The sequence below is a fragment of the Orycteropus afer genome, unplaced genomic scaffold (genome assembly GCF_000298275.1).
Source record: "Orycteropus afer afer isolate SDZICR_OR568_19922 unplaced genomic scaffold, OryAfe1.0 scaffold00320, whole genome shotgun sequence".
Taxonomy (NCBI): Eukaryota; Metazoa; Chordata; class Mammalia; order Tubulidentata; family Orycteropodidae; genus Orycteropus; species Orycteropus afer.
In genome coordinates, this window is record NW_006921907.1 from 596,085 (window position 1) to 609,924 (window position 13,840).

At 48.2% G+C, this 13,840-nt stretch overlaps 1 protein-coding gene across 1 annotated transcript in view; it reads left to right on the forward strand.

Annotated features, from left to right (window-relative positions):
* Nucleotides 1-13,840, forward strand: part of EPB41L4B (erythrocyte membrane protein band 4.1 like 4B) — a 181,386-nt gene that overhangs the window by 54,618 nt on the left and 112,928 nt on the right. Inside the window, exon 4 of the mRNA XM_007951943.1 lies at nucleotides 3,596-3,700. Within this exon, the coding sequence (XP_007950134.1) occupies nucleotides 3,596-3,700 (105 nt within the window). The remainder of the gene's footprint in view (nucleotides 1-3,595; nucleotides 3,701-13,840) is intronic.

Sequence of the window (13,840 nt, forward strand, 5' to 3'; positions counted from 1 at the left end):
GAAAGATGAGGCAGTCTGCTTCTGTAAAGATTTACAGCCTTGGAAACCATATGGGGCGCAGTTCTACTCTGTCCTAAAGAGTTGCTGTGAGTCAGAATCAATTTGATGCCAGTGGGTTTACTTTAATACCAATCAGATATACAAATAAAGCAGTGCATAGTTTGATGAATCACTGGAAGCCAGACACCCTGGTACCCACTACTTACATCAGGAGCTAGTCTTGCCCAGCAGCCCAGAAGCAGTCTGAGGCCCCACAGCAGTCACAGCGCCTCTCCCCCCGAGACCAGCAACGACCCTGACTGTTGCTGTCCATCTCCCCTCATCCAGCTGTGCATCATCCCTAGACCCTGGACTTCAGTTTTGCCTGTTTTTCAAAAAATGTCTTTTAAATCTCCTTTAATCTGTATTCCCCGCCCCCACTGCTTCTCTTCCCTGAATTCTTTATTCTTTTGTTGAATAAGCTGAATCATTTGTCCTGAGAAGTTTCTAGATTTCCCATAGGCAGGATCTTACTGATTGCATTCCCATGTAGTTTAGTAAGATCTTCGTGCATTTCCTGCAGATTGGCAGCTGGATCTAGAGGTTGAGTCCATCCTAGGCTTGATTTCTTTTGGGCAAGAGGGGATTATGGTTGACGAGCGAGATTGTGCCAGAGGTGGTGAGGCATATAATGGCTGGTTGTCTCTGTGATGTTCATGACCTCGGGTGCTCAATGCTTAGAGCTTTCCTTTCACGAACCAAAAAGCCAGTCACCAGCTAACTCAGCTCTGACTCACGGCGACCCCCTGTGTGTCAGAGTAGAGCTGTGCTCCGTAGGGTTTCCAGTGGCTGATTTTTTGGAAATAGATTGCCAGGCCTTAATTCCGAGGCACCTCTGGGTAGCCTCAAACCACCAGTCTTTTGGTTTTGGAGCTGAGTGCTTACCTCTTTGCACCATTTTGCACCATCTTGCACCATCACGAATTCTTTTTCATTCACTGACCATTAAGTCAATTTCGACTCGGAGCAACTCTATAGGACAGAGTAAAAAACCAAACCTACTGCCATCAAGTCAATACCAACTCATAGCGACCTGCATTGGGTTTTCAAGGCAGTAAATCTTTACAGAAGTAGATTGCCCCATCTTCCTTCCGTGGAGCAGCTGGTGGATTTGACCTGCCACCCTTCTAGTTAGCAGTCATATGCCTTAGGCACTGCGCCACCAGCGTGCCTTATAGGACACAGTAGAACTGCCCAATAGGGTTTCCAAGGCCATAATCTTTAGAGGAGCAACCTGCCACGTGTTTCTCCCATGGAGCAGCAAGTGGGTTTGAACTGCTGACCTTTTGTGGTTAGCAACCGAGCACTTAACCACTGGACCACCAGGGCCCTTTTTCCAATCACTTGTTGTTGTTGTTATGTGCCGTCGAGGTTGCAATTTTATTTCTTCTTCATTTGTTGAAATACTTCTATAAATAAAAACTAATCTGTTTTTTTAAGTTTCACTGAGATATAATTTATGTAGCATACAATTTACCTATTAAAAATGTATAGTCAATGACTTTTAGTATGTTCAGAGTTGTATAACCATCACCACAATCAAATTTAGAACGTTTTTACACCCCAGAAAGGAACCCTGCTTGCCCTTAACCCTCCGTTCCCTCCCAGCCCCCAGCAGCTGCTCGTCCACTCTCTTCTGTAGATTGCCCATTTGGGACATTTCCTGTCAGCAGAGCCTTGTAGTATGTGCTCCGCGTGGTAGGTTTCTTTCACTTCATAATGTTTTCAGGGTTGATCCATGTTGTAGCAGGCAGTACTTCAGTCCTTTTTATTGCTGAATAATAGTCCATTGTATGGAAATACTACATTTTGTTTATCCATTTCACAGCTGATGGATATCTGTGTTGTTTCCACCTTTTGGCTATTAGGAGCAGTGCTGCTGTGAACATTTGTGGACGTGTGTTTTCATTTCTCTTGGCTGTATACCTAGGAGTGGAGTTGCTGGATCACATGTTAGCCCTGTGAATAACTGTGTTTAATGGTTTGAGGAACTACCAGTGTGTTTTTCAAAGCACTGCCCTGTTTTCCATTCTCACCAACAATGATGAGCGTTCCAGTTTCTCCACATCCTCACCAACACTCGTGATGAACTGCCTTCTTGCTGTAGCCATCCTAGTGGGTGTCAAGTGGGCTTGCGTTGTGGTTTTGACTTGCATTTCCCTGATGGTGTTGAGCGCTTCTCCTGTGCTTAGTGGCAGTTTATCTTCTTTGGAGAAATGTTTGTTCAGAACCTTTGCCCATTTTTAAAAGCCTTTTTTTAAAAAATTTTGAGTTGTAATAGTTCTTTGTATATTCTAGATATGAGTCTCTTCTCATATGTGTGATTTGCAAAAAGTTTCTCCGATTCTCTGGGTTGTCTTTTCACTTTCTTGATACCTTGACATCCCTTAAGTACAAGAGTTTTACATTTTGATGATGTCTATTGATCTGTTTTTCCTTTCATTGCTTATGCTTTTGGTGTCTTGACTGAGAAATTGTTGCTAAATCCAGAGTCATGGAGATCAACGTCTGTTTTAAGACTTTTGTACTTTCAACTCTTCAATTTAGGTCCGTGATCAATTTTGAGTTAAAATTTTTGTATGTGGTGCTGTCTACAATTTGGTTACCTAGTGCTCCAGCTAAAGAAAGGTTAAATGCTTGATTCTTTCCCTTTATTTGCCAATTTTCATAAGTCAGTTCGCTAATCATCCTATGAAGCTGGGTTTTGTTTTTGTTTATCGTCATGAAGGCCTGTGTTTAAACCTTAGTGCTTCTGGACCCATCGCCATTGTATATTTTCTATCATTGAGCCAGGCCTGTGCCCCGCTTGGGTGAATGTTAATGAGCCCTTTGGTTTCTCAAAGACTTGCAGTGGCTTCTCATTTGATCCTTGGAGAGATGAGGAGAGCAGAAGCCGAGAGAGGAGAGGTGACTTGCCCAGGGTCACACTGCTATTAAGTGGCAGATCCAGGACCTGAGCCTTGTCTCTCTTTTCTTATGCTCACACCCTTTTGTGTCCACCACACAGTCTGTTGGAGCCCTGAAATGGACGTGGAACTTGGGTGTTAGAACCTGGGTCTGTCACCTGCTACTGCAGCAGGTCTCTTAGCTTTTCTGCATCCTGCTTACCATTCTGTGAAATCGGGGGGCTGAGAGAGCCAGTCCCAAAGGAGGAGCTGATTCTGTAAGGATGCCTGCATTGACAGCAAAGTTCAGCGGGAGCTGTCCGTGTTTCACTGTTGGAGTCGGACCCATCACCCCTTTCCTCAAGAGTGTCTGGTTTTTGCAAAGCTTCCCGACCATCTCGTGTAGGCATTTACCTAAGAAGCATTCTTTTGAGAGGAAAGACTAGAAAGTGTTAATGGTGGTTTTTTACTTTAAACTATTATATGGCATTTGAATGTCTTTAATTGTGAGTTTGTATTGCATTGATCATGAAACGATTGACTTTAGAATTCTGTACTGTGACAGGTTATGTGTATGTAACACACAGAGACAAGTGCTTTTGGCTTTTTAAAATCTGCTTTCTTATCCAGCTGTCTCATGCTAAATGTTTATGTCCCCATTTGTCTTCCAGAAACATGCCAAGGGCCAGGATTTGTTTGATCAGATCGTGTACCACTTGGACCTCGTGGAAACAGATTACTTTGGCCTCCAGTTCCTTGACTCGGCCCAGGTCGCAGTATGTATTGCTTTGATTCATTGTAGGCACAGATTGGCTTTTCATGCTAATTGCAGAGCTGCAGTTGCTAGAAATTGGTAGATTAAAATAGGAGTAAAACTGTGATATTGCTCAGTAATGAGATTTGGGATGATGGGGATGGTGCCCGTTGGCAGTCCGTCCACAGTGCTTGGAGGCTACACCCCTCCTGGCCAGGTGCCAATAGTGAAGAACGAAAGGAGCATTTCTGTGGCCCATGGGATGCCTTAGGGAAGTGCTTCCAAGCATGGGGATGCGTTCTCGGCACATTTGTAAAAGAGGTAGAAAGAAGAAAAATCTCATTAGAGAAATTGTTTGAATGGTACCATGTTTATTTTTAATCAGCACAGGCTGTACCACCACCATCTTCTCGTGGAGTTTTGCTTGATGTGGGGAGTAGATACAACAACCCAAAAATACTCTTCGAGGGCCCAGTAATGCGCTGGCCTGGTTCTAAGCTCTGTAAATAAGAGAGTGAACAGACAAGGCAAACACATGCTCTCACGGAGCTTCCATTCTAGTGAGGTGACAAGGACTGTGAGCAGACACAGATACTTATGTGACAGCTGTGGTATGTGTTAAAAATAAACCAGAGGAAGGGAATAGACTGTAGAGGGTGGACATGGGGAGGTGCTGTTGAATTAGTGTGCTGAAGGCCTGGCTCCCCGATAAAGGGGCATTTGAACTAGAGACCCAGAGCCTCATAAATGGTACAGCCTTTCTTCCTGAAAGACACACCCTTGGTACTGCCTGGGTACACTGTGACACTTGTAAACTGAAGATGCTCAGAGTTGGCATGTGGAAATTGGGTCTGCTGGAGAATGGGAGTGAGATGCTGAAGTTCTTAGAGATAGAGTAGAATCCAAACTTCAGTGCTTTTGGCTGCAGGGCCTCCTGGGTGGACGCACCTCCCCTGGAGCCCCGGAACCAGGTGTCTCTGTCCCCCCCTTACATAACCAACTGCCTCTGCATCCTCAGGATTCCCTATGTGTTAACAGCAGATTCCTTTACCCACCCCCAACTGTTGCCATGACCCCTGCTGCCTCCTTGGATGGAGATCTTGATTGCATCTCTGTCTCTCAGCTGGAGCTTCTCCTAGGACTCTGGGGGCCCTGGACACACAGGCCTTTCCCTTTTGCCTCCTCCTCTAGCTCTGTTTCCTCTGAAGTTGGGCCACCTGGTGCCCAGCCCTCTGACCTCACATCTGTCCTTCATGTCTCTCAAGGCCTCTGACGGCTCAGTGTTTGTTATCCCCTGGGCAACCTTGGAATTCAAGTTGCTGACTCCTCTCAGTATTGCAGACATGGCTTCATCTTTGAGAGCTTCGTTTGAGCCAGTCTCACTTGGAGACACTTGGAGCTCTGTCCCTACCATCACTGCAAGATCCAGAATTCTGTCGTTCCCCATCCCAATGAGTACTTCCCTTGATTGTATCTCTGCGTCTGGTTCTGGCCCTCCACTGGCCCCTCCCGCCTCATTCTCCTCCTGGCCTTGCCTTCCTGCCATCTCACCTGTGTCCTCACTTGCCCTTTGACTGTCCTGCCCCTGTGACTTTCCCTGCCCTCCCCTCAATACAAGCCCATCTGTTTCTTCTGCTGATTCCCCCAGGCTGCCAAGCACTGGCAAAAAAAAAAAAAAAGTCAGGGGCTGTGCCTTCCGGCACCAGCACAGATCACAGGCTCAGCAAAGTCCAAGCCCCGGAGCTGCTCTTTAGGCCCTGTTGGCCCTTACCTGACTCCAGAGTAGCCCATATCCCGATGCTGCTCCAGCAGTCGGCCTCATTCCCCAGTGGGAAGATCATGGTCAGTAAGCTGAACCCCTTTTAGTTTTCTCCATCTCAGAGTTTCTCTCTTACTTGCCCATCCTTTCACTTTCATGTCTTAGAAGGAGGGAGCAGGCCTGCTTCTCTGTGTTCATTCTCTGAACCTGCTTTGACAGAGCTCCAGTTCCTGTTGCTTCCTGAGGGCAGACTCGGAGTTCCCCTCTGTCCCCAGCATCCTCCAGCTGTCGCCGCCGTCTGACCCATTTCAGCCCTCTTCCCAGAAACATCTCCATTCAGCTTTCACCCTGATGACTTAAAGCGCAAGATCTTTTTGGCTTCAGAATATCTGTGGCCGTGGGCTGGGAGGCAGACCTGGAGTTCATTCCTGGCTCTGTCTCAGGCGTAATTTGGTAGGGCTTCAGCTGGGCCTCAGCTTCCTCATCTGTTACAATGGGGTGCTTGGACCTGTTCTCTAAGAGCTTTTCCAGGTCTAACGTTCAGTGATTCTGCACCTCAAGGTGGGAGTGTATGTGTGTGGGGTAGAAAGGTGCACTTGGTGCATACCCTCATCCCTAGGGGACTCTTCTTCAGCTGCTCGGTTCCCAGAAAGCCGAGGGTATGACAGTGTGACATAAGTCTTTCCTGTGAGCCTCCACTGACTTGGCTGGCAGGCATCCCGTGAGCCAGTGCCCAGTCACTGTGTGGCAGGAGGGATGGTCACAGCAGGATCCGGCGGCCTTCCCAGGCTTCACACCTGCAGATTCTGTGGCTCGCAGGCTCCAGAACCTTCCACATCCAGCTCTTTGAACAGGAGGTGCTGGTTTCCCCCACAGAAGCAGGCGCAGGGTCCTCATCCAGCTTTGTTATAAATATATAACATATTTTTTGCCATTTTAACCAGTTTTAAGTGTACAATTCAGCATTAATTGCATTCACAATGTTGTGCAACCAACACGTCTATTTCCAAATGTGTTCATTACTCCAAACAGAAACTCTGTACCCTTTAAGTGATAACTTCCCCTTTCACCCTTCACCCTACCCGCTGGTAACCTCTACTCTGCTGTCTCTGTGGGATCAGACATTATTGATACCTTTTGTATCTGGCTTGTTTCACTTAGCATAATGTTTTCAAGGTTTGTTCGTGTTGTAGCGTGCATTCTGTTTTATGGCTGAATAACATTCCATTTTGGTATGTGCTGTATTTTGTTTATCCACTCATTAGTTGATGGACACTTGAGTTGTTTCCACTTTTTGGCTATTCCATGATGCTGCGTGGACGTTGGGATCCTGGTATCTATTCCGTGATGCTGCGTGGACGTTGGGACCCTGGTATCTGTTTGAGTCTCTGCTTTCAGTTCTGCATATTTACCTGGGAGTGGGATTGCTGGGTCATATGGTAACAATAAAGGTAGTTCTGGAGGCCCTTAGGTGGTAGAAATGGTTTCCACTTGACCGTTAACCCAATAGGTTGGCGGTTTGAACCTGCCCACCAGCACTGCAGAGGCAAAGCCTGGTGATTTATGCCTGTGAAGTTTCAGCCGAGGAGACCCCACAGAGATCAGTTCTCTTTTGTAACACAGGGGTCTTCCTCAGTCAGAAGTGACTTGGTGGGAACAGGCTTTTTTTTTTTTTTAGTGGTGTTTGACAAAAGGAGTCTTGGTACTGCAGTGTTTAAATGCTCAGCTGTGAACTGTAAGGTCAACAGTTCAAATCCATCAGCTGTTCTGTGGGAGAAAGATGTCACATTCTGCTGTAAAGATTTATAGCCTTGGAAACCCTGTGGGACAGTTACACTCTGTCCTCTAGTGTCACTGTGAGTTGGAATCGACTCAGTGGCAACGGGTATGTTTAACAATTCAAGAAACCACCATACTTTGCCACAGTGCCTGTACCTTTTTACATTCCCAGCAACCATGCATGAGGGTTCCACTTTAACCATTTGCTCCCCAGCATTTGTTATTTTCCAGTTCTTTCCTATAAAACCTATCCTCTCAAAAAAAAAACAACCTCATTGCCATCAAGTTGTTTCTGACTCAAAGTGACCCCCTGTTGGGTTTCCAAGGCTGTAAACGTTTACAAACACAGACTGCCTCATCTTTCTTCCACGGAGTAGCTGGTAGGTTCAAATAACCGACCTTTTGGTTAGCAGCCAAATGCCTTAACCACTACACCACTGGAGCTCCTCCTAAACCCAAACCCAAACTAAACCCACTGCCATTGTGTCAATTCCGACTCATAGCAACCCCCTTTGGGTTTCCAAGGTGGTAAATCTTTATGGTAGTAGATTGCCCCATCTTCCTTCTGCAGAGCAATGGCTAGTGGGTTTGAACCACCAGCCTTCTGGTTAGCAGTCAGATGCCTTAGGCACTCTGCCACCAGAGCTCCTCCTAGTGGGTATGAAATGGTTTTCCTTCTCTACCTTTGACTCTGAGAATCCAGGAGTTGTGTGGTGGCAGCAGCAGCAGTGGACAGCACCCTTCTTGCTCATCGCAGTCTTTGGTTCCTGAGCTGGGCACATCCCAGCCTGGGTTCTGATGAAGCCTCCCTTCTCATCTCCGTACCTTGGCTTGTGTTGTCTGCTCCTGGAATGCCCTTTGTCATCCTGTGTAAACTCCTGGCCATCCTGCAAGGACAGCTCAGGTGCTGCCCCTTCATGAAGCACTTCCTGAACCCCCACAGCCTTTTTCCTCCTCAGTGGAAACCTTGGTGCTTATTTTGCCTCCTGTGGCGTTTGCTCATCTGGCTTCCAGTTCATAATCAGTAAACAACTGGACCAAACCAAATAAGTGGAAAACCCTTCTGATTAGACTCTGAGGCCTGGGACTTCCTCTTTACTTGGAGACTCTTGGTGACAAGGCACACAACCTGGAATCTCAGTCATTGGCCTCAGAGCAGGGGCCCTAGGAGGCATCTTGTCAAATCTCTATCATGCTGATGGTGAAACCAAAGCCTTGGGACCTTGGCAAGTTGCTTAGTGAGTAGCTCAGCTTAGACTCCAACCCAAGTTCTGCAATTTGAGGTTCACATGCTCTAGCCAGTATACTGTGCTTTTGAACTTCAGTTTTCCTAATGGTAAAGTAGAGGTCATAACCTCTATTTCATGGTGGAATCAAGGGGATCAATGAGTTAATAGAGGAGAAAAGATTTTGCAATCCAAGATATGGAATGGGGTCCTCCTCTTTGAGCTCATGTGTGTGTGGTGGTGGTGGGGGGCATTGTAAGTCATCACAGCCCCTGGGGGTGAGCATGCTCAGAAGGTTTGCTGGAACCTGCAAGGCCGCTTCGCCTGCAGGAGAAACCTTGGCGATTTAAACAGGAGCCCTTTGGGAGAGTCTGGGGTGCCATTGATTTTCCAGGAGCCTGGAGTGATGCAGCTGGTGGCAGGTGATTGGATGTTACAGGAGAGGTATTTCCAGGAAGAGTGGGGTAGCAGATGGGAGCCTGGAAGGGAATGGCCCACTTGGCCATTGGCTTACTGCCCCATAATCGAGGCTCCCACTAGTGTTTGACACCCTCACACAGCCCCTGATGTGGGGATCAGAGGCCTGGCAGCAGCAGGGCCCCTAGCACAGCTCACTGCGTGCCCAGCTTCTGTCCCCAGCTACCTGAAAAGAACTTCGCCCACCCTGAAGCAATGGTCAAAGTCTATTGGTGCCACCTGTTTGCAGCGGTTGGGGCTAGGGCCTAGTGTTTCCCTTTCCAGGTCAAAAAGCCATCCAAGGACCTACTCTTCAGATGGCATTTTTACACAGCTCAAAGGGTGGGTAGGGTATGTTTTCATAAATCATAGCTGTCTTCTGAGAGCTAAGGGCTCTGGCCTGTACTCACCCAGCTTTCCTTCCCACAGCCTGTCTGGATAGCTGCTGCTTACTGAGTATCCACTCTGAGCCAGGCACTGAGTAATGGCTTTATATAACTCCTATTTAACTGTCATCACTGATCTCTAAAGCTGTGTTTCCTGGGCTCGTTTTACAGACGATCAAACTGAGCCTCAGAGAGTTAGGAACTTGGTCAAGGTCCCAAGTAAAGGACAGAGCTGGGATTCAGAGTGTGGGTCATGCCAGAGCTCAGCACTTTTCACAGGGCTTACTGGTTCCGTCATGCACAGTGATGCACTCCCCTACACACCGCGGGAAGGAGACCATTCGGTCCAGAGCCATTCAGCAGCTTTGACTTACTCAATGCTGAGCTCTCTGGCTGTGGAAATGAGCTGAGTCGCGTCCCTGTGTACCTTGTTGTGTTGGGGGAGACAAGCATCTCTTGGTAAGTCCTGAACAGAGGGTGTTTAGACTTCTCTGTGAGCCCAGAAGAAGGGTTACATAAGCATTATCTGATGACATAAACAGGGCATGAGAGAGGAAGGGTAAAATGCTGGGCCATGAGGAGTGAAAGGAGTTGAGGGGAGGGTGTAACAGCCCCACCAGCCGGGAACCTCCTCCCCTCTCTGGGATGGATGCTGTGGAGAGCAGGTCTGGCCACCGTGCGCCCCCTTCCTGAGCCCCTCCCAGCCTGAAAAGGGAGCTTGTTATTTTCATGGTGGCCAGTTTTGTAGCAGAGAATCCAGGAAAGATGATTGGCCTTTGTCTTGAGATTTGTCAGGTGTTTCCCTCTGGCCTTTGTAGCACAGAATCTGGTAAACAGGTGATGATAAGAAGTTCTGGGCTGTGTAGCAAGGTTAACTCGCAGATACAGTGGCTGCTGTCAGGACTCCAGGGCTAAAGGGAATACCAGTACCGTGGCTTCTGGGATCTGGTCTGATAATTGGCTGGATTGTCATCACATTGGCCACGTGTGCAGACACTGTGGAGTGTTCCTAGCCATCTCAGATGTGAGTGTGAGAAGAAAGGAACAGTTACTTGGCATACCTGGAGGCAAAGGAGGCATTATGAACACTAATGGTGGGATGGGTGTTACTGTAAGAGGAAATCGAACAAAACCCCTTCTTCCATATATTTCAGTGGCTCGTGTCAGTGCTCAGGGACACTCCTGGACTGTGTGACAGTTGTGTGTCAGGACAACCCATCCATACATTTCAGTGGCTCCTGCCGGTGCTCAGTGACACTCCCGGACTGTGTGACAGTTGTGTGTCAGGATAGCCCATCCACACATTTCAGTGGCTCGTGCCAGTGCACAGGGACACTCCTGGACTGTGTGACAGCTGTGTCACGATAGCTCTTCCACACATCTCAGTGGCTCGTGCCAGTGCTCAGTGACACTCCTGGACTGTGTGACAGTTGTGTGTCAGGACAGCCCATCCATACATTTCAGTGGCTCCTGCCGGTGCTCAGTGACACTTCTGGACTGTGTGACAGCTGTGTGTCAGGACAGCCCATTCACAGGTGAGAAAACTGGGCCTTGCTCCTGACCACATAGCAGATACGTGGCAGAGCTGGGACTTGGACCTGGAGCTTCTGTTTCCTTCCATCTTAGTACAAAGAACTATAAAACAGGCTCAGGAGACCCAAATGCCAGAGGTCTCTCAGTAGCTTGTTTCTGAATGTTGGCAGCAAGGGGGAGGGGGAGTGTTTCCCAGTCCATGTGCAAATATTAGATTGACTATTTGATGGCTCTGTTAGGTGGCTGAACGGGAAGCCAATCCAGGGGTCTTTGCAGTTGATTTGGGGGCAGTGGTGGTTCTGTGGTGGAGTTGTCACCCTCCACTCAGGAGACCTGGGTTTCTGGCCGCTGCACCTCTTGTTGTTGTTGTTGTTATGTGCCATCGAGTCAGCCCTGACTCATAGCGACCCCTCCTTGGGTTTCCGAGGCAGTATCACTACGGAAGTAGGATTGCCCAACCTTCCTTCCGAGGAGTGGCTGGTGGGTTTGAACCGCCAGCCGTCTGGTTAGCAGGCAAGTGTCTTAGCCACTATGCTACCAGAGCTCCCTGCTGCACCTCTAGCACAGTCATTACCCATCTGCTGGGGGGCTCACGTGTAACTGGACAAGTTTCAGCGGTGCTCCCAGGCTAAGACAGACCAGAAGGACAGGCCTGAGGCTCTACTTCTGCAATCCAGCCATTGAGAATCCCGTGGATCGCGGCGGTCCTATCTAGAACTGAGCACAGGGTGGCCCAGGACTGGGCAGTGTGTCATTCATTCTGTTGTGGATGGGTCTCCATGAGTCAGAAGCCAGCTCGAAGGCAGCTAACTAACAACAGAAGTAGATTTAGGTGAAACTTCCACTAAACCAATAAAAACCAAACTCACTGCCTTTGAGTCGATTCTGACTCATAGTGACCCCCGTTGGGTTTCCACAGTGGTAAATCTTTACAGAAGTAAATTGCCCTTCCACAGAGCGGCTGGTGGGTTTGAACCGCCAGCCTTCTGGTTAGCTGTCAAATGCCTTAGGCACTGTGCCACCAAAGCTCCTTGAAACCTCAACTAGCTGGTGTGAAGGAGCTTGAAGGACTTCATTATAGACGAGAGAGAAGAGATCCCCACCCTCCCCCCAGTTAGTGGAGAAAGAGCTAGAAACCCAGAGTGTGGGAAGGTTAAGCAGACCTGAGTTTGAATCATGCCTCCACCTCTTATTAGCACCGTGATCCTGGGCACAGGCTGTCCCTGTCCATGGCGACCTTATCTGAGTAAGGTGATAGGTGTGGCACAGTAAACTCCGAAGTGTTCACTCTTTCTTTTCTCCTTTGGCCAGAATCCTCTCTTCAGGTTCCTTCTAGCTCAAATGTAAGCACACACTAGGTATTCTTGCCAGCCGAGGCCGTCTGTGGAGGACTACAACTCTGATTAGAAGCTCTGCTGCCCAGACTTAATGTGAGGGCTCGGGATACTGAGGTGACAGATCTTTGACCCTCTTCAGACCCCTGAGATTTTCTCGGGAGGTGCGGTTGCAGGGCTTCGGAATCAATTTTAGACAAATTCTACAAACAGTCTTATGTGTGTCATACTCCCAGAATTGACGTACTATTAGAACATCTTGATTTACAGAAAAGGTTTTTGCCAAATGGACTTGGATGAGAAACACAGATCAGAAAGCTCCTTTCTAATACCCGTTAAAGTATTTGAGTTAAGTGTCTTGCCCTTTGAACTCAGAAATACACCTGTCTCTTTCAGTGACTGGCTAATGGTCTGTTAAGAGGGCTGGAGCCTCTTCCCTTGGCCTTTGCTCATGGGCGGCATGGCTATATTTAGCCAGAACACAAATGAGCATCCGAGGCAGGTCCCGCTGCTGCTGAATACAGTCCTCACAGTCGAGCTGGGGATACAATTTAGTAAATGCCACGTTGGGCTTTCACTGCACAGGTATTCCAGTCACATGATGGCCTTGTGGGATAAAACACAAGCAATCAGAGTCTGGTGACCTCCCACAGCTGAGAAGAAAGTCAAGTCATTTTGAACTGATTGGGTACAAGACAGATTTTACCCTCTCGTGGTTGAGGATCGTGACTGGGTCTCTTGTCACCTCTGAGGCACACAGCAAACCTAATTGAACCTCAGGGGGCCAAGGAGCTTTTGAAACGATGAAACCATTTCTGGTTTCCTTCCCAGCTTAGCCAGCCCCACACTTTCCACGGTGCTCCGCTCCGGCAGCTGTCACGTTAGGCCACTGGGCAGGCTCCATGGCTGGGCAGGGGAGTGGAGTTCGCCCTGCAGTGGACACAGGGTGACCCGTTGGCAGTGTGGCCGGAGGGACGGCGGTCTGCTGTCCCCGAGGAACATCTGGCTGTGCTGTCCGAGTTAACACTGGCCGCGTGTGTTTGGCTGTGTCTCACGCTATGGACTGGCCAGTAAGCTCTGAAGTTGCTTCAGATTACAGAGCTCAACAGCAATTTTCAGAAGGGGCAAGGGGCAGGTGGATGTCCCGAGATCCTCAAGATCATGGTGTGTGAGTGTGTGTTCTGTGTGTGTGTGTGTGTTTGTGTGTGTACTGGGTTGGAGAGGATGCAGAAAACTGTAGTACTAAACATTTAATGGGCATCTTGGGAGGATTTTAAACATGCAGAAGCATTAAGATTCTCTTTAATGGGCCTTGGGTGAGACCCGGATATTGACTTTTTAAAAGTTCCTCAGTGATTCTAACGTGAGGCCAAGATTAAACATCACGGCTAAGGAAACCACACATCTTGGATCAAGATTAGAGTGCTAGTCAAAATATGTTGAGATTTGAGAAGGAAATGAAATGAAACAAGTACCTTTAAGTTATGAGCCTCAATGCTAATTAGACTAGAAGGCTGGTTGCTGGGAGAACTTAACTTTGCAAGGTAAAGATGAATTCATTTGAAAGCCAGGGGAAGAACCCTGCAATGCAAAGCCATTAGCATACTTGGTGGGGAAGCGAATTCTGTGTGCATATCAAGTCTGTGTCTGTGCTCCTGGGGCTGCCACGTCTGGCCCAGGGTAACCAGC